General features: G+C 32.9%; 1 protein-coding gene across 1 annotated transcript in view; it reads right to left on the bottom strand.

The window, feature by feature from the left end:
* The window catches only part of CCDC178 (coiled-coil domain containing 178), a 367,748-nt gene that overhangs the window by 274,014 nt on the left and 71,576 nt on the right, over positions 1-22,158 (bottom strand). Inside the window, exons 10-11 of the mRNA XM_067701374.1 lie at positions 8,534-8,629; positions 8,183-8,319 (exon numbers count right to left, since the gene is read on the bottom strand). Of these exons, the coding sequence (XP_067557475.1) occupies positions 8,183-8,319; positions 8,534-8,629 (233 nt within the window). The remainder of the gene's footprint in view (positions 1-8,182; positions 8,320-8,533; positions 8,630-22,158) is intronic.

Genomic DNA, 22,158 nt, shown 5'->3' with positions numbered 1-22,158 from the left:
GTTCTACTCAGGGGCAAATGTATTCCAATGCTAAAGAAGCTTAAATATTAGGGCCTCTAACTGATCCCCAGCCCTTATACAGTCCTTTGAGTGTTCCTAACAGTGTTTTCACATGGCCATATGTTTTTGTAAAGTTTGCAAAAATGAGATATTTTAACCACAATGACTATTTTCTTTTTCTAATATAATGTATCTTCTGTCAAGTGACATTAAAATGGCTGTGGGCATTCTGTATTCATGATCTTACGTTCTTTTTTTCATAAAGAGACCTCACATTCTATAACCTTTAAGGCCCATCAAACCAGGATTCCCCCATGATGACAGAAATTAGCGCACTCATGTTTTCCTTTAGCCACAATCAGAGGTTAGGATACTGGCTTAATTCAATGATAGGGCTTTTCAAGTCATAGAAACAAGGTTTTGAAAGTTATTTGAATGAATGCTTATTTTGATCAAATATAAGTAGGTTCTGTAAGAAAGGAAGGAAGGACAAGAAGGGGAATATACAAATATAGTAGGCATGATAGATTGGTCATCTTAAAGGGTCAAATAATTGTTAGAGTGACAGTACTAGGAGAGTAAGTAAGCTGGAGAGAGAGGTGTTGGTTGTCAGAGAGTGGACTCTTAAAACTGAGATCAGCAGGTAACTCCAATATTGGAAATGACAAGATATAGGTAAAACTGTCATAGAGGGTGGTTGGTGTGAGGTGGAAGACAAGATTATTAGGAATGTGTAGGTCTAAGAACTAAGAATCCAATTTCTTGCATGTACTGAATACACACCAAATTCAGGTTTTGATCGTTTCTGAAGAGGGAGAGAATAGAAATAGGAAGGGAGATTTATTTGCAAGATTTTAATTCCTTTTTAAGAGAAGTCTAAACTAGACTAACACATTGCTGAGTAGCTATTTTGAATGGTGCATATACCACTGTCTCTTTTAATATCCGCAAAATTAAAAAATAAAAGCAAAATAGTTTAAGAATTTTCATTCAAAGGTTTGCTGTCAAAGGTTTACTGTATTTTTTTTTTAAAAAATCATAGTCTGTATCTATACTCCTATGAAGTAACAAATTAATAGGCTGGTAAGATATAGCTAAATAAATATAAAAATACAGTACCCTGTGGATTCAATCTAAGGATTCCAGGGTATTTAACAACTTCAATAATATTCTAATTGCCATCTCTACAAATAAATCACCATCCTGTTAACTCTTGATAAACACATTTCATAAAATATACCAGTATGTCTTTATGGTGTTCAATAGGTTTTTTGCTCATTTCCCTCGATTATCAACCCCATCTTTGGATCACTGCAGTTACAATGGCATGGTCTTGCTTGAGGTACAGCAGAGCATTAGAAGTAGATATTCAGAATATTTTACAGAGCTTAAATGTTAAGAAAATGGCTATATAGAAATTCATACCACACAGTTAACTTCAGCAAACTAAATTCAAACTAATCAGTTTCAAATCGTCTTAAACAAGTTCATTTTCCTTGACTTAGGTTGCTTAAGCCTGCCTATCATGTGAATAAGCAATCAAGTGAAATTATTTGCTCAAGTCAAATGTCCCAAATGTAAAAGGTCCATTGCAAATGGATGCTTATTTAAAAGACAAAATTATTAAATCATACACTGCTACTGCAAGGTAAGTAATCATATATCATCACCATCACCCAACGGTCCTGCAAATATTTGTTATGCACATAGTACTGAACAAATTTTGTTAAGTATGGCATCTTTTTTTTAACGTTGCCATTTTTAAAATGAACTATATATGAACAATAGATCATATACTGAATTAATGTAATTTATTCAAATAGTATAAGAGTTGGGAATGGCATCAAATGGTGAGACGGTGGATACAACAGTACAAACTGGGGGAAGTTTCATGCGCGTATTCACTAGATGAGTGCCAATGATTTGCATTAAGAATTTTCTTACTATTATTTTTGAACTTAAGGAAATAAAAAGAAGCTGTGACTAAGGGGAAGGTGATTCACATAAATGGTCGAATAAAAAAGAAAAATCAAAGAGAGTGTAAAAACAACAGAGCTCTTTTGAGAAAAGCAATGGCTATAGCCAAATAAAGAGATGCAGAATTGAATAAAGCAATAAGCTTGACTTTTTTTTTGAAGTAGTTAGTAAATGTGTCCAGAGCCTGCTGTAACACGTCAGAAATAGGAACCAAGACTTGCCAGTGGAAGAGGAGAGGCAATGTTACTAAGAAGAAAGAACATAAATTTTGGAGTCAGACAGACCTACATTCAAATCCTGATTGCTCCTTATGTAATAGGGGGGTATTGAGGATAATAGACACTGTGTTTGCATACATTGAGTAAGGTAGTAATAATCAATACGACCCTTGTTTGTAGAGAGGGGAAAATAAGTTACCATGACGAGAAGCACCTGGGAAGAGTTAATGTCTGAGTTATTGTATGAATGATTTAAAAAACAAGTGATTTAATAGTTTTTTTTTAATTAAAAAATGTTTAACAGTATGGATCGTCATTACAGTGCTATCTGGTTAAATGAGATGCAAGACAATGAGAGAAAAAAATACAAATATAAGAAAAGGTAAATAACCATTAATATTGCTGTGGAGCAGAAAAAGCACAGATAGATGTGCTATCAGAACATATAGCAGAGAGAATAGAAGCGCAGACACTGAAGCAAAAAAAGACACAAGGTTAAAAAATGTTTATATTCAGCTCTCATTTGTTCATTAAGATATTTATTTAACACGTATTGAGAAAGACACAGACACCCACGCACATGCAGACACACACAATGCCTGCCAGCAAGGAGCTCAGCTGAGAGGAAACAACAAATAAGCAAGCCAACAGTAACTGTACCTAGTGTGATAAGTGCTAGGAGAGAGTTAACCAGGGAGAGTGAGTTAATGGATACTTGTTGAGCACTGATTACATGTCAAGTGCTACCCTAAGTGATTGGGGTACAAAGATGAATTAAAACAAAGGTTGCCAGTTTATATTCTCATGAAGGAAAAAAAAAAGAGACATGAAAAAGATATTCCTCTGCAATCCTAAGTACAATAATGGAAGAAGCAGAAAAAGCAGTTAATACCACCATGGTTTGTAGAGAGGGGAAAATAAGTTACCACGAGGAGAAGCATCTGGGAAGAGTTAATGTCTGAGCTATTGTATGAATGTTCAATTAACCATATTTAAAAAACGAAGCCAAAAAAAAAAAAAGAAGAGGAGGAGGAGGAGAAGGAGGGGGTGGGGGAAGGAAAAGAAGGGAAGCAGAGGAAACTAGAGACAAAGACTGCAAAGACTGAAGCTTAAAACAATATGAGTTTGAATATGTAACCATTTTAATAGGCTAGAACATTAAAAAATCATGGAAGGGAGTAGTAAGAGATGTCTGGAGCTGTGAAGGTGACAGATTACTGTTTCTAATTTATCAGTCTGGAAGCTTTATCCTATAGCTGGTAGGGAGCCTCTGAAAATTTTTAAAGCTTTTGAAAGTAAATAATAATTCATCCTTTGTAGATAAATTGTACCAGTGATGCTCTATATGCTGAATCTGAGGGCTCACACTTGGAATGAGGTAGACCAGTTGGAAGCCTATTTAATATTCCAATTAAGAGACAATTAGGACCTGGTTCATTTCATTGATAATTGAAACAGACAGAAAGGAAAGCACCTACTGGAGACCAACATCTAAAAGACAGACTTAACAGAAGTTGGTAAGATGTTGGCTGTAAGATGGTAGAGAGGGATAATAGGATGATGCCTGAAACAACCTACTTGATAGATAATGGTGTCAAGATGTGATGTTGGGGGAGAGGGTAGATATTCAAAATGATACTATCAGGAGAAATAAAGGATGTGGGTAGAAATTAAAAAGTAAAGTAAAAATATGATACATGTTAAAATAATGAGAGTAGGTAACATTCCTGTGATAGGGAGTAGATCAAGAATGCAAATGGGCTGTGTTTAGAATTCTGAGCTAATCTATCAGGGGACCAGCAGAGATAAACGAGGGTTCCTAGAAAGAACAGCTTCAGAAAGTTAAAGGAAGAATCAAGAGCGTGGGACTTTGAACCTCAAAAAGAGATAGCCACAAATGCTTGGGTCACATAAAGAAAAAAAAGCCATGCAACAAGACTAAAAAATATCCTCCCTTAGGAAGGGAGGTCCCAAACCTTACCTCATCCAACTACCACTAAAATATGTCTTTAAAAGAGAAATCTGACCATACGAGATTTTTAGTGGATTTCCATACTCTTCAGCAGATTCCAAACCCCTTAAAATGATTCATTACCTGACATTTAGTTCCCTACCTTCAATATCTGTCCCTGCCTGCCTGCCACACAAAAACACATGTGTACGAATTTATGCACGTGGGTGCGTGCACACACACACATATACACAAACACAAGTTAGGTAAAGCACTTGCTCTGAGCTCCAGCTACACAGTCAAAAGTACAGCTCTGTGAACTCACCACACTCTTACCTGTGCCCTAAGATAATTTCAGTTTCAATGTTAGATCTACTATTAACGATTATTATTATTGGACTAACATGTTAATAAGCATATTTGAGTGTTCACTAAAGGCCATTTAAACTGAAGTCAAATTAAATTCCAAAAGATGACATAAGAAAAATCCTGAATCAAAATATAGAAAATCAGGTTTCAAATGCCAGCTGTGCTAGCTGTGGGAATTAGGTTAGCTATTTTGCCTCTCTGAATCCTAAATTCTTTATTTCTTCCTTGGAAGCACACAATAATTGTTTAGAAAAAGTAGAATTCAAGAGAGGATGTATAAATATTCCACCTCCTTAGTGATCAGAGAAATGGAGTTTGAAACAATATTGAGAATATATTTTTTCATTTACTGTATTGCAATAGATTTTTTTTAAAACAATAGTAGTACTTAATGTTAGCATAAGTGCATAGCAAAACAAGCTCATGAACTGCTCAGCTTCAATAAGTGGTATATTTCTGGAAAGCAGTTTTAGAGAGGGGTTAGAAATTTTAAAATATTATAGCCAATCTACTTCTATAAATCTACTTAAAAATTTTAAACAGCAATGATGCTAAGATTTCTGAACATAATATATGTACTTACAGTAAGTCATAAAAATAAAAACCTGAATATAAAAATTAGAGTAATCCTGGCAAAAATCAAGGTTCACTAATATAACAGACTTTTGTACAGATATTTAAATGATGTATTTGAAATTTGTATAACAATGTGACAAAAAATTCAATTATGGGAATAAAATCAGAACACACGTTCATCAAGAATGAAAAAATCAGTAATATATTAACAGTGTCACCTCTATCTATTGACATGATTTTAGGTTTTCAATCTGTTTTTGAACATTTTACACTTTCTTTTCTACACTAAATATGCATTATAATCAAAGGGATAAAAAGATCATACAAGATACTTTTGCTCTGAATGCCCTGGAAATTTGATAAAATGGAGCTTGAATATCATGGTTTGGGAAACGAAAAAAAAAGTCTGGGCATATCCAAGGACACAAATTGCAAAATAGAACCGCTTTCAAAAATATGAGGATGCAAATGATTAACTCAACTTTATCCTAGGACTCAAAGATTTTCCACAAATGGTTTCCAGAAGAAAATGGACAACACACAGTAAAGATAGCCAAGAGCACAGGGAAAAGAGACAGCAAAAGCATCAGCTAGAAGAATTATATACAGAAGTAGATTACAAAGACTACAGGTATTTACATTATTGGATACAGATTATAAAATATTCATACTATGTTTAAGCAGTAAAAGATAAGCTTTAAGTATTTGCATCAAACAGGGAATCATAAAATGACTTAGAAGATTTGGAAGAAAAACAAATGAAATTTGGAAATGAGTAATTATTTTTGCATCTATCTGTCTATTTTCTTTCTCTCTCTCTCTCTATCTATCTATCTATCCATTCATCCACCTTAGTAAGAGACTTGAAAAAACAAGATGAATGGCTGATTATGTGCTCACATATTGCCTCTGTCCTTTGTTTTCTCTTCCTTTGGAACATCACGTAGGTATGTGGCAGATGTGACTCTTGCCTGCACATCTCTTAATCTCTCCTTCATGTTACAAACTTTTCACTAATTCTCTGTTCAGCACTGTGTAATCTGCTGCTAAAATCATCCATTTAATTTTTAGTTTCAAGTACAAATTGAGAAAAAAAAATAAGTGACATCTTAAGATGTTATCTGAACAAGCATAATGCATACTATGGAAATCCTCTACAACCAGGGCTGCTACGTTCCCGTTGCCTGTGATAGACTGTACTAGTGTTCCCAATTGTTCATTATCTCTCTTTTTAACAGGATTAGACTTCCCACCCAGTTGACATTGGGCCTGGCCATGTGACTTGCTTTGTTCAGTGGAGTGTGAGCAGGAGTAACATTTATCATCCTGTGGAAGCTACAGAGCCACTGAGTTATCTCACTAATGCACTTGTGCTACCAGAGCAACATGCCCTAGAAGGATCCCATCCTGCACCCTGCATCTGAGAAGTAGAAATTACATGAATCACACACACAGCAGACACAGCGAAGCTGCAGTACCAAGTAGAAATAAACCTTTATACCACTAAGACTTGGCAGGTACTCGTTGGTGCTGGATAATGTAATACAATGTAACTCTCACACTCTTCCTTTTCTCCAGAGCTGTCTCGTCATTAGCTTACCCACCCTTCAGATTTTTCTTCACCTCTGGTTCTCTTTCTTAATAAAATAAAGTTTACAACTACAATTTTAGGTTATCGTTTAGAAAATAATGTTCCTTTTGCTTTCTTTAAAAAAGTATATTTAACATACAGATAAATTTTACAAATGGTTTCATTCTATCATCCAAAGATAAAATAAGCACTAAGAAATCTTACCAAAATTCCTACACAATTGTCCAGTATCATCATCACCTCTCTCCATTCTTTCCTCTTTCCCTCCTTTCAATAATTAATGATGGATAGCATAGTACATGTCAGGAACTATGCTTGATGATGAGAATTCAATGATGAAGAAAATATGATCATGGCTTATGTCTGCCCTCATGGATCTTCCCACCATTTGTTGAGGAAGATGGACACCAGTCAAATATTTACAGACACAAAGCTGCAAATATGACAAGCGATATGAAGGGAAAAATGTATGCCATATACACACATAATAGAGGAATTGGATATAACTAGACAGTCAATGAAAGCTACCCAGAACTGACTTCTCAGCTGTAATCTTAAAGATAAGTAGTAATTAACTAGGTAGAAGGTGGAGGAAAAACATTTATTGAAAAGGAATTAGCATAAAAACACCTTAAGGGCTGGGAAAAAAACGTGACAAATAGGAGAAATTGAAGTAAAGCCGTTGTATTTGAACCAAATAATAAGGCTGAACCAGGTGTGACAGGAGACTGCAGAGCCAGGCATTCCTGCCTACTCAGGAACCTTGTGGGGTTCGTTAAAGAGGGGCTTTTGTTCCCTCACCCCTGCTAAAATTAATGAAAGTATGAAGGGAAACGGATAATACTTGTGTTAAAAAAATTGAAAGAAAAAAGAACACACCTACCACAATGTAGATAATGGATTAGAAAGGGAGCAGTTATTGCCGGTAAACCAGCTTTGGAAGGCAGCTATGCTCACCACTACACCACCAACACTGCACAAAACCAGCTTTGGAAATCACCAGTTCACAAGTTCATGCAAGACATGATAATAGCTTGTACCAGAGTGCTGGTGCAGTATTGAAACAGATAAATTAAAAAATTGTTTAGTATGTGGAACATTTCTTGTTAACATGTTGAATATGAGGGTTGAAACAGAAAGGGGAATCAAGAAAACTCATAAGTTTACGAGCTAAGAAATCTAGTTTAGTAGTTTCAAGGAAGAATTGAGTACTGTCTGAAGGAGATCACGAGCTTGGTTAGACACATTTTAAAGTATCTTTAAGTATAAGAGAATATGTTCAAGGGAAGTGATATGAATTCCTTTTCATTATTTTGATTTTTCTAAATGGATTCAGAATGATAAAAGAGCAACATTTGGGATAGAAATAAAACTTAAGCTAATTATAAAGACAAACACAAACACCATCATACCACCCCAGGAACACAAAATGAAGTGATTTATTATATTTAACATATTAGATATGCTATATAAGAATGAAAATCATATTTGCAATATTACCTGTCACTGATATAACCTAGTATAGTTTCAATATCGATCTCAAGTCTTCTATTTTCTTCCATCAATTGAGAATATGCTTTTGAGACATCTGAAGAATCTTTTGCGATATTAGAAAGCTCAATATCCCATGTTCTTTTCTTTAAAAAAAGCATCATTTATACATGTTTAAGTAAAAATGATTTAAAATAAAAATTACTAAAAGTAATTTCATTATTACACATTGTTTTTTCTTTTTGAGTGAAAAAGAAAAAGAAAAAAATGTGTAATAATGAAATTACTTTTAGTTGTATGAGTTAATACTTGGGAATAGAGAATGGAGCTCTAGTGGGAAATAGGGAAATATCAACTTACTGTGGCATAAAAATTATTAAGTGCTTCCAAATATTCATTTTCATAATTTTTTTTCTTCCAGACTAGTTGATCATAAACTCTTTTCAAATCTTCTAGCTAAGGAAAAAATACATACACACACACACAGTAAACTATGGAGCTTTCCACTCTTCTGTAAAGTAAGAAATTATCTTTCAAATTATGCAACTATAACATAATATTGATTAAAATATTATAAAATAACACCATAGGCTGTTTTCACTTATGAAAATTGATGCAAGAGTCTGAATAAAGTATAGCAAAAATCAAGTCTAACAGTATACAAATGCATAATCATGATAAAATAGAATGTATTTTAGTTATAAGAATTGATAAAAATTCAAAAATTTAAATCTTTGCTCTCACCAGCAAATTAAAAAAGAAAATAACATAAATATGGCCAACACTCCACAAAAAAGCCATTTGATAAATTCACTATCTAGTTTCCATAATTTTTAAACTAGCACAAGGAAAACACACCCAAATATAATATAAAGAATGAACATAAAATATCAAAATAAATCATAAAATACTGAACCCATGTCCACTGAACTCAAAACATGAAACCAGATTATCTTTCATCACCATTGTTATTAATCCTGTTTTGTGAAATTTAGCTAAATGCAAGTAGATAATGAAACTAAATTTTACTAGTATAATATTGAATATGAAAATATAATGTCTTCAATTTTAGATGATATGACTGAATACCCAGGAAGACAGAAGATTCTATTTAAAACCACAATAAATGATTTTTGGAAAAAAGTCATAAGGAAATTAATAGCTTTTATCTATAAGAGTAATAATCTGTTAAATATATTGTGACAATATTTAAAGGCTTTTGTCAAAAATATAAAGTATCTGGAAATAAATTCAACACAAAAGGGAGGACCTATAATACAGCAAACAAAAATTCTTATTTAAAAGCTTAAATCAAGAAAAAATGATATTTCATAGAAAGGTTTAATAGGATATACTGTCAGTTACCTCAAAATTAATATAAGACATGATAAAAAGGAGTATTCTCTTTGAAACTTCATGAAATGAAATTCATATGGAAGAAAAGGTATGTGAGACTAGCCAAGAGGTATGTGAAAAATAAGAATAATGTTGGAAACTCGCTACCAGATATTAAAACATCTTATAATACCATTACATTAAGGACTATGTATTTTTGGCATTACAATAAAGAACAGAAGGAAAAACAAGAGCCCAGAAATAGATCTAATGGTATTTGAATTCAGTGACAGACAAATCATTTACTTTAATTAATGGATTGGAAGAATGTAGAACCTCTGTTTAAAAAAGAAAAACAAAGTTATCTTTCTACTTCACATCTAACTCACATTATAACAAAAATAAATTTCAGATTAATAAAAACCTAAATGCAAACACAAAACAGTACAAATTATTAATCAATATGAGTTTATTTGTATAATCTTGGGCTGAAGGATAATGTCACCTTGTCAAGTAAACCAAGATTTGTTGACATGTCTGATGGCATATTTTACAAAAGTTGTGTGGAAAAACATACCATAAACAAGAATGAAGGAAAATAAGACTGAGAAAAACGTAAAATAAAACCCCAATTTTCTGACATATAGTCCTTATGAAGGGTATCAGTAGACATGGTGCATTAAGAATATCTGAAAACTCTTCTCCATAAAGGTAATGAGAAAACTGGCCAAAAAAAGAGTCAAAATCAGCATTTTTCAGAACTTTGGAAATTAAGTGAAGGTTTCCAGCAAACAGGGAGCACCTATTCAAGATCAGTCTAATCTGAGTAAGAGGTATGAGCTTTGTGGTGTTTTAACTTGTCCTACTCCAGGTCCATGATAGCCTTGAACAGCACATGTTTGTGGAGAAACCCATCAGTTGGGCAGCCACCAGAGGGAGCAGAACTGATCTGGAATGCTTTCAAAGCCTCATTATCACAGAACTGTCATTATTTGACCTGTCTGGTGGTTTTTTGCATGACTCCATCTGCGAGGACATCTGTACTTTCTTGATACAGAGCTCTCCCAGTACAAAACATCTCACGAGGAAATTTTCTCCCAAGCCATGATTGTCAAAATTTTAAGTAGCACAGGCAATTGATTAACTTTGTGGCCACCTGAGACAGTAGACAATGATTGGGACAAACGGTAAACTAACCGTTAGGCTATAAAACAAGTCACATTAGATTTTAAAAGATTAAAATTATATAAAGTATCTTCCCTAACCACACAGGAATGAAATTAGAAATCAGTAACAGAATCAAATTTGGAAATACAAAAACATGTGGAAATTAAACAATATACTCCTATATAACCAACAGGTCAAAGAAGAAATCTCAAGAATTAGAAAATACTTTGAGATGAATGAGAATTAAAGAACAACATAGTAAAACTTTTTGGATAAAGTTAGAGCAACACATGTATACCTGTTAACGCCTGTAATAAAGAAGATCTCAAGCCAATAATCTAATTTTACATCTAAAGGAAACAAAAAGTAGAGCAAACAAAACCCAAAGCAAGTAGAAGAAAGAAAACAATAAAGTTTAGAGTGGTAACAAATGAGTCCTAGTATACAAAAAAATAAACAACAACAAAAACCTAATAAAACCAAAAGACAGTAATTTGAAAAAGTCAAGAAATTTAAGAAAACTAGATACACTAAGAAAAAAAAGGTCAAATTACTAAAATCAGAAATTAAAGAGGGGACATTACTATTAACCTCACAAAAATAAGAATGATTATAACGGAATACTATAAATCATTTGATGCCGACAAATTAGATAAACAAGATGAAATGGACAAATTACTAAAATGACATGAATTACCAAAACTGACTAAGAAAAAATAGAAAACCCGAATACATATATAACAGGTAAAGAGATTCATAATCAAAATCTTCCCACACAGAAAAAGTCCAGGAGTAGATTGCTTCACTGGTGAATTCTACTAAATGTTAAAAGATAAATTAAGAAGAGTTCTTCAAAAATTCTTAAAAATTAGGAAAGAAGTATTCTATGAGGCTATATTACCCAATACCAAATTCTGCCCCAGACATCACAAGAAATAAAACTATAGACCAATATCACTTGTGAATATAAACACAAACATCCTCCACAAAATAGCAGCAAACAATCCAGTAATATATGAGGGATTATACACCACAACCAAGTAGGATTCATGTTGGGAATGCAAGATTGTTTCAATATGCAAAAATCACTTAATGTAATATACTATATTCATATAATACAGAATCAAATTCACCTGATCCTCTCAATGGATATAGAAAAGTTATTTTACATAATTCCACACCCTTTCATGATGAAACCACTTAACAACAACAACACAAAAAACCCTACAAAATTTCCTCAGCCTGATATAAAAGTGTATGAAAAACAAACATTATACTTAATGATGAAAAATGAATGCTATCATCTGAGGTCAGGATGTTTGCTCTTATCATTTTTAACATTGTACTTGAGGTTCTAGCCGGAGTATTTACGCAACAAAAATAAATAATCTGGTTTCCATATTGGGAGGATAGAAATAAAAGCATTTGTATTTGCAGATTTTCAGATCTTATACATAGAAAATCCTAATGAATCTACCAAAAAAACCCCTACTAGAGTCTAGTATAAGTTTAGCAACTTGCAGGGTATAACACAGAAAAAGTAGTTTTATTTCCATACAATAGCAATTAACAATCCAAAAATGAAATTAAGAACAAAAGTTCATTTACAGTAGCATCAAAATTAATAAAATTATTAGGAATAAATTTTACTAAAAAGTGCAAAATTTATATACTGAAAACTATAACACATAGTTGAAAAGAGTTGAAGAGGCTTAAATAAACGGAAAGACACCTTTGTTCATGGATTAGAAGATGATAATACTCCTTTAATTGATCTACTGATTCCATGCAATCCCCTTTCAAAATGCTAGTTTACTTCTTTTCAGAAATTGACAAGCATATCCTAAAATACATTTGAAAACCCAAAGGTCCCAGGATAGCAAAAACAATCTTTGAAAGAAAAAAACTGAAGGGCTCACACTTTTGGATTTTAAAACATCCTACAAAGGTACAGTGATCAAAACATGGTAGTACTGGCACAAGGAAAGACATACAAATCAATGGAATAGAATTCAGAGTCCCTAAATAAATGACTGACTGAATTCAACAAAGGTGTCTAGATAATGCAATGGGGAAAAAATAGTGTTTTAAAAAAGTGCTGTTGGGAATACTGGATACCCTCATGCAAAGAACGAGTTTGGACCCCCTACTTCATATAAAAATTACTAAAATTGGATCAAAGACCTAAATGTAAGAATTAAAATGATAAAAATATCAGAAGAAAAGATAGACATAAATCCTGTGACTTTGGTTCAGGCAACAGTTTCTTAGATATGACACTTAAAGCATGGGTAACCAAAGATAAAATAGACAAATAAGACTTCATCAAAGTTAAAAACTTTTGGGCTTCAAGAATTATCAAAAGTGAAAAGACACTTTACAGAGTAGGAGAAAATATTTTCAAACTACCTATCTGATGAGAGTCCAATATCCAGGCTACATAAAGAATACTTACAACTCAATAATGAAATGTCAACTGAATTTAAAATGGTCAAAAGATGTGAAAAGACATTTCTCCAAAGGAGATAAACAAATGGAAAACAAGCACATGAAAATTTTTTCTATATCATTAGTGATTAGGGAAATGCAAATCGAAACCACAAGATACCACTTCACACCCAATAGGATGGTTTTAATAATAAAGATAGACAATACCAATTATTGCTGAGGATATGAAGAAATTAGAACCCTCATAGATTTCTGGTGGGAATATAAAATGTTGCAGTCACTTTGAAAATAGTTGGCAGTTCCTTAAAATGTTAAACATACAATTATATTGTATGTTTAGTATAGTATAGTATGTATAGTATGCATGTATAGTATGTATAGTATAGTATGTATAGTCCCAGGAATTCCACTTCTAGGTATATAACCAAGAGAAATGACAACATGTATGCAAAAACTTGTACATCAATGTTAATAGCAGCATTATTCATAATAGCCAAGAGGTAGAAACAGCCGAAACACCCTTCAACTGATGAATGGATAAACAAAATGTGATATATACATACAATGGAATACTATTCAGACATAAAAAAGGAATGAAGTACTGATAGATTCTACAACATGGCTATGAAATGCCCAGAAGCAGCAAATCCATAGAGACAGAAAGTAAATTTTTTGGTTGCTAAGGACTGAGGGGAGGAAGGAATTGAGAATGACTGCTAATGGGTATAGGGTCCCTTTTGGGCATAATTAAAATGTTCTAAAATTACATAGTGGTTACAGTTCCATAAACTTGTAATATACTAAAAACCACTGAATTATACAATTAAAATACAAGGCCAATATTTCTAAGAGGCAACAAAATCCTGAAATTAATGACAAAGCAAATAATTCAAAAGAACATTGTTTTCCAAACCATTTCTGAATCCTCTTTATTATTTTATTCACATTTACATACTATACCACCTGTACTATTATACATTTAACAATTTTCTTAAGTCAACTAACTTATTTAAAAAAGAAACTATTGTTATTGTAAGTTAAAATCCAATATTATATACCATAAAGAGTAACTTTAAAAATAAAATTAAAAACGATTTCATGAAATAAACAGCTAATATAAAAATTAAAAAAGTAGTATTAAATGTATTCAATTTACCAAAAGAAATACTAAATATAATTTTTAGAAGAATTACTATCCATAATTAAAGGAATATTTGGGCTGATGCTATAACTTTAAGATGAGAAGTTCAATAAATTATAAGATGATTTACCTGTATATAAATTAACAAGGTAATTGAACATTAGACTTAATTTCTAAACCAAATGAAAATAGACTTTTCATAAATGTTTGTTTCAAGAAGCCTCTGAAATATTTTCCAAAAATTTTCTTCATAAACTACCAAATTACTTAGCGAAGTGATATTCAAGCTTTCATACCCACTCATTACTATTGCTTAGTAAATAATCATGAAAAAGCTATTAATCAAGCTTTTTAGATACTGCAACATATTTTGAATGCATTTCTCAGATAAAGTTGTAACCAAGTCATTAAGAAAATGAGACACATCTAACTTGGCATGATTAAAGGGTGTATTCTATGGCTTCAGTTTTGTTGGATTTATTTTTTTCCCCTAATGTGCAATACTTATTTTAAATTTATATTAGGACATTTTAGGTTTTTGAATGAGAAAACATCTTTGTGGTATATCCTAATCTTTGATGCAGTTCTCAATCATAAAAGTCATGTAGAAACATGAATTTTTTACCCAAGAAGACTTGAAGTTCTAATTGAATTAATAGGGAGTGAGAAGTTTTCAGAAAAGCCCATAAAGATTAATGGCTGATCACCCATTTACAAATCTGAGAGCACGTAAGTGTATTTGGTGGTTTGAACTAATTCAGTGAATAATTTTAACAACTTCATGAAGTACTTCCCCTTAATCAACACCTTAAACCCTAATCTCTCTTGTAGATTATTAACATATTAAATTAACACACATCTAGTTGTTCAGATGAGATAACTGAGTATCTAAAAGGTGTAAATTGAAGGTCACAACCAGAATGTGGAGGAGAAATCTGAGTCCAACACTCTATGATAGATTAAAACATTAAATGTTGCTTTAAATGAATTGCTTTAAAAATTCTCTACCTCATAAGTCATCGTAGAAATGCAAATTTAAAACCACAGTAGGACAAATTCAACAAAAGCACAATAGTTAAAAATAAATAAAAGATAATATTAGATGATGCTATTAATCTGAGGCTGGAATTCTCATACATGGTGGTCTGAGTAGAAAAATGTATAACAATTTTGGGAAAAAATTTGGCATGATCTGTGAAAACTGAACATATGCATATTTGGACAAGTAATTCCCAACATAAATGCATACATAATTTTAATGAGTATTTTGACGGTCTTGGTCTGAAAAACTGGAAGGACTGAATTGTCATAAACTCAAATGCGAAAGGCTGCAGGTATAATGCAATTGGATATCAAGTTTAATTTTCGAAAAGTTAAGCTTGAGAAACCCACTAGACATCTAAATGGAGACTGGGTTGGCAGTTACATATACAAAGCTTATAATAAGAGGATAAGCCCTTGGATTCTCAAATGTCTGGAGTGTGGAGAGAGAAAGAGAAACCAGTAAAGGAAACTGAGAACAAGAATCCAGAAAAGTATAAAGAAACAAGAATAGTATGTGTTCTTAGAGCCAAGAGAAAAAAGTTTCCAGAGATAAGGGTATAACCAACTTGGTTAACTGCTACATGTAAGTTAAAGAAGATAAGAACAAAGAAACAATGATTAGATTTAGCAATGTGGAAATCACTGTTGACCTAAATCAGAGGTATTTTGGTTGAATGGTGAGACAAAAAAGAAAACTGGAATGTGTTTAAGAAAGGATGGGATATTATGATCAAATGAGATTTATTCTAATAATTCAAGGTTCAACATTAGGAAATCCATCAATATAATTCACTGTATTTATAGAGAAGATATTACATGAACATATCCCCAAACGCAGAAAAGGCTTGACAAAAATTAACATCCATTCCTGATTTTAAAAATAGTCAAATTGAAACTGATAAATACTTTTTAACATAATAAAATGCATATTGAATCTTAAAGCTGGCCTCTTACTTAAGGGAAAAAACTAGCAGCAATCCCATTAAGAGAAGGACGTAAAAAGGATGCCCATGATCTTTACTATCATTTAACACTGTACTTCATGTACTGACCAATGTAAACAAAAGACAAAAAATTAAAAGGCATAAAAAATAATGAAGGAATAACCATATCTCTCTTTGAAGATAAAATAATATCTTCCCTGGAAGATTCCAAGATAAACAATGACAAAACTACCATAAATAAATTTTAAATCTGTAAATTATTATAATATGATACACGTATATATATATATATTTTCCATTAGATGGTAGAGCAGGTCTATCTAAAATCTTTTTAGATAATCACTTCCTTATTTTGACTATACTGAGGTGGTTGGGAGGACAACATCCTTAAGTTTCCTTCTAATTTAAGGGATATGTGAATCACACCCTTCTAAAAGGAACTTAAATTAAAAGTAATTGAATATGTGTCTTTTGGTTGGTGCATTTAATCCATTTACATTTAAGGTAATTTTAGATATGTATGTTCCTCTTACCATTTTCTTAATTGTTTTGGGTTTGGTCTTGTAGATCTTTTTCTTTTCTTGTGTTTCCCACATAGAGAAGTTCCTTTAGCATTTGTTGTAAAACTGGTTTGGTGGTGTTGAATTCTCTTAACTTTGGCTTTTCTGTAAAGCTTTTGATTTCTCTGTTGAATCTGAATGAGATCCTTGCTGGGTAGATTAATCTTGGTTATAGGTTTTTCCCTTTCATCACTTTAAATATATCCTACCACTCCCTTCTGGCCTGCAGAGTTTCTGCTGAAAAATCAGCTGATAACCTTATGCGGATTCCCTTGTATGTTATTTTTTGCTTTTCCCTTGCTGCTTTTAATATTTTTTCTTTGAATTTAATTTTTGTTACTTTGATAAATATGTATCTTGGTGTGTTTCTCCTGGGGTTTATCCTATATCGGATTCTCTGTGCTTCCTGGACTTGGGTGGCTATTTCCTTTCCCATGTTAGGGAAGTTTTCAACTACACTCTCTTCAAAATTTTCTCAGACCCTTTCTCTTTCTCTTCTTCTACTGGGACCACTATAATTTGAATGTTGGTGTGTTTAGTGTTGTCCCAGAGGTCTCTGAGACTGTCTTCAATTTTTTTCATTATTTTTTCTTTATTTTGCTCCTTGGCAGTTATTTCCACCATTCTATATTCCAGCTCACTTATTCATTGTTCTGCCTCAGTTATTCTGCTATTGATTCCTTCTAGTGTATTTTTCATTTCAGTTATTGTGTTGTTCATCTCTGTTTCTTCATTCTTTAGTTCTTCTAGGTCTTTGTTAAACATTTCTTGTATTTTCTTGATCCGTGTCTTCATTCTATTTCTGAGATTTTGGATCATGTTTACCATCATTACTCTGAATTCTTTTTTCAGGTCGGTTGCCTATTCCTCTTCATTTATTTGGTCTTGTAGGTTTTTACCTTGCTCCTTTGTCAGTAACATATTTTTTTGTCATCTCATTTTTTTTGATGGGTGGGACTCTGTTCCTATCTTACTGGTTGTTAGGCCTGAGGCACAGATTAGCTGAATGGATACAAAAACAAAATCCATATATATGCTGCCTAAAAGAGACCCACTTCAGACCTAGGGACACATACAGACTGAAAGTGAGGGGATGGAAAAAGATATTCCATGCAAGTGGAAATCAAAAGAAACCTGGAGTAGCAATACTCATATCAGAAAAATAGACTTTGAAATAAAGACTGTTACAAGAGATAAGGAAGGACACTACATAATGATCAAGGGATTAATCCAAGAAGAAGATATAACAATTATAAATATTTATGAACCCAACATAGGAGCACTTCAATATAAAAGGCAAATGCTTATAGCCATAAAAGGGGAAATCAACAGTAACATAATAATAGTGGAGGACTTTAACACACCACTTACACCAATGGACAGATCATCCAGACAGAAAATAAATAAGAAAACAAGATTTAAATGACACAATAGAGTAGATAGATTTAATTGATATTTATAGGACATTCCACCAGAAAGTGGCAGAATACACTTTCTTCTCAAGTGCTCATGAAACATTCTTCAGGATAGATCACATCTTGGGTCACAAATCAAGCCTTTGAAAATTTAAGAAAATTGAAATCATATCAATCATCTTTTCCAACAACAATGCTATGAGACTGGGAATCAAATACAGGAAAAAAACTGTAAAAAACACAAACACATGGAGGCTAAACAGTGCACTGCTAAACAATCAAGAGATCACTGAAGAAATCAAAGAGGAAATTAAAAAAATGCATAGAAACAAATGAAAATGAAAATACAACGACACAAAACCTACGGGATGCAGCAAAAGCAGTTCTAAGAGGGAAGTTTATAGCAATACAATATCACCTCAAGAAACGAGAAAAATCTCAAATAAACAATCTAAGCTTATGCCTAAAGCAACTAGGGAAAGAAGAACAAGAGGAACACAAAGTCAGTAGAAGGAAAGAAATCATAAAGATTAGAGCAGAAATAAATGAAATAGAAATAAAAAAAACAATAACAAAGAACAATAAAACTAAAAGTTGGTTCTTTCAGAAGATAAAATTGATGACCCTTTAGCAAAACTCATCAAGAAAAAAAAGGAAAGGATTCAAATCAATAAAATTAGAATTGAAAAAGAATAACTTATGACTGACACAGCAGAAATACAAAGGATCATAAAAGACTACTACAAGCAACTCTATGCCAATAAAATGGACAACCTAGAAGAAATGGACAAATTGTTGGAAAGATACAACTTTCCAATACTGAACCAGGAAGAATTAGAAAATATGAATAGATCAATCACAAGTAATGAAATTGAAACTGTAATTAAAAATCTTCCGACAAACAAAAGTCTAGGACCAGATGGCTCACAGGTGAATTCTATCAAACATTTAGAGAAAAGCTAACACCCATCATTTTCAAACTCTTCCAAAATATTGCAAAGGAAGGAACACTCCCAAACTCATTCTACGAGGCCACCAACACCCTAATACTAAAACCAGACAACAATACTACAAAAAAAGAAAATTACAGACCAACATCACTGATGAATATAGATGCAAAAATCCTCAACAAACTACTAGCAAACAGAATCCAATAACACATTAAAAGGATCATACACCATGATCAAGTGGGGTTTATCCCAGCAAAGCAAGGATCCTTCAGTATACACAAATCAATCAATGTGATCCACGATATTAACAAATAAAGAAATAAAAACCATATAATCATCACAATAAATGCAGAAAAAGCTTTTGATAAAATTAAACACCCATTTATGATAAAAACTCTCCACAAAGTGGACACAGAGGCAACCTACCTCAACATAATTAAGGTCATATAGGACAAACCCACAGCAAACATCAATCTCAGTGGTGAAAAACTGAAAGCATTTCCTCGAAGATCAGGAACAAGACAAGGATGTCCACTCTTGCCACTCTTATTCAACATAGTTTTGGAAGTCTTACCCAGGTCAACCAGAGAAGAAAAAGAAATAAAAGGAATATGAATTGGAAAAGAAGAAATAAAGCTGTCACTGCTTGCAGAAGACATGATACTATACATAGAAAATCCTAAAGATGCCACCCGAAAACTACTAGAGCTAATCAATGAATGTGGTAAAGTTGCAGGATACAAAATTAATGCACAGAAATGAAAGATCAGAAAGTGAAATTAAGGAAACAATCCTATCTACCATCACAACAAAAAGTATAAAATACCTAGGAATAAACCTACCTAAGTAGGAAAAGACCTGTACTCAGAAAACTATAAGACACTGATGAAAGAAATCAAAGATGACACAAACAGATGGAGAGATATACAATGTTCTTGGATTGGAAGAATCAATCTTGTGAAAATGACTAGACTATCCAAAGCAATCTACAGATTCAAAGCAATCCCTATCAAATTACCAGTGGTATTCTCACAGAATTAGAACAAAAAATATTACAATTTGTATGAAAACACAGAAGACTGCGAATAGCCAAAGCAATCTTGAGAAACAAAAATGGAGCTGGAGGAACCATGCTCCCCAACTTCAGCCTATACTACAAAGCTACGGTAATCAAGACACTATGGTACTGGCACAAAAACAGCAATATAGATCAATGGAACAGGATAGAAAGCCCAGAGATAAACCCACGTACCTATGGTCACTTAATCTATGACAAAGGAGGCAAGAATATCCAATGGAGAAAAGACAACCTGTTCAATAAGTGGTGCTTGGAAAACTGGACAGCTACATTTAAAAGAATGAAATTAGAACACTCCCTAACACCACACACAAAAACAAACTCAAAATGGATTAGAGACCTAAATGTAAGACTGGACACTATAGCTCTTAGTGGAAAACATAGGAAGAACACTCTTTGAAATAAATGACAGCAAGATCTTTTTTGATCCACCTCCTACAGTAATGGAGATAAAAACAAAAATAAACAAATGGGACCTAATGAAACTTCAAAGTTTTTGCACAGCAAAGGAAACTACAAACAAGATGAAAAGATAACCCTCAGAATGGGAGAAAATATTTGCAAATGAAGCAACGGACAAAGTATTAACCTCCAAAATATACAAACAGCTCATGGAGCTCAATATCAAACAACCAAACCACCCAATCAAAAAATGGGTGGAAGACCTAAACAGACATTTCTCCAAAGAAGACCTACAGATGGCCAAGTGGCACATGAAAAGCTGCTCAACATCACTAACTATCAGAGAAATGTAAATCAAAACCACAATGAGGTATCATCTCACACCAGTCAGAATGGCCATCATTACAAAATCTACACACAATAAATGCTGGAGAGGGTGTGAAGAAAAGGGAACCATCTTGCACTGTTGGTGGGAATGTAAATTCATACAGCCACTGTAGAAAATAGTACAGAGGATTCTTAAAAAACTAAAAATAGAACTACTATGTGACCCAGCAATGCCACTGCTGGGCATATACCCTGAGAAAACCATAATTCAAAAGGACACATGCACCCCAATATTCATTGCAGCACTATTTACAATAGCCAGGACATAGAAACAACCTAAATGTCCAATGACAGATGAATAGATAAAGAGGATGTGGTACATATATACAATGGAATATTACTCAGCCATAAAGAGGAATGAAACTGGGTCATTTGTAGAGATGTGGATGGACCTAGAGACTGTCATACAGAGTGAAGTAAGTGAAAAAGAGAAAAACAAATACCATATATTAATGCATACATGTGGAATCCAGAAAAATGGTACAGATGAACCTATTTCCAGGGCAGGAATAGAGATGCAGATGTAGCGAGTGGACATGTGGACACAGTGGGGGAAGGGGAGGGTGTGATGAATTGGGAGATTAGGACTGACATATATATACTACCAGGTGTAAAATAGATAGCTAGTGGGAACCTGTTATAAAGCACAGGAAGCTCAGCTCAGTGCTCTGTGATGACCTAGATAGGTGGGATGCAGGGGGCAGGAGGGTGGTCCAAGAGGGAGGCGATATATGTATACATATAGCTGATTCTCTTCCCTATACAGCAGAAACTCACACAACATTGTAAAGCAATTATACTCTAATAAAAAAGTAATTGAATAATATTTTTAACTTATATCCAAAAATATAAACTAAAATTTTAGCAGTGACATAGACTATAGGCTTTTTTTCTAACATATACAAAACTAACACAACAATTAAAAAATAACTGAATTTATAAGATTGCAGCATTGTTATCCTTTAAAGAATACTATTGGAAGCAACCAATATTTACAATAGTTAATACACACGAATTGTCTCTAAGAGCAGACAGTGGAGTACATGAAATCCATTGGACGATGAAGATAATGTTTACAAAATCACAATGGACTGTTTCATCTAAAAGTTAATCA

Source organism: Pseudorca crassidens, chromosome 12, assembly GCF_039906515.1.
Source record: "Pseudorca crassidens isolate mPseCra1 chromosome 12, mPseCra1.hap1, whole genome shotgun sequence".
NCBI lineage: Eukaryota > Metazoa > Chordata > Mammalia > Artiodactyla > Delphinidae > Pseudorca > Pseudorca crassidens.
The sequence above is the reverse complement of the archived record's forward strand: the minus strand, read 5'-3'. Positions and strand labels throughout refer to the sequence as shown.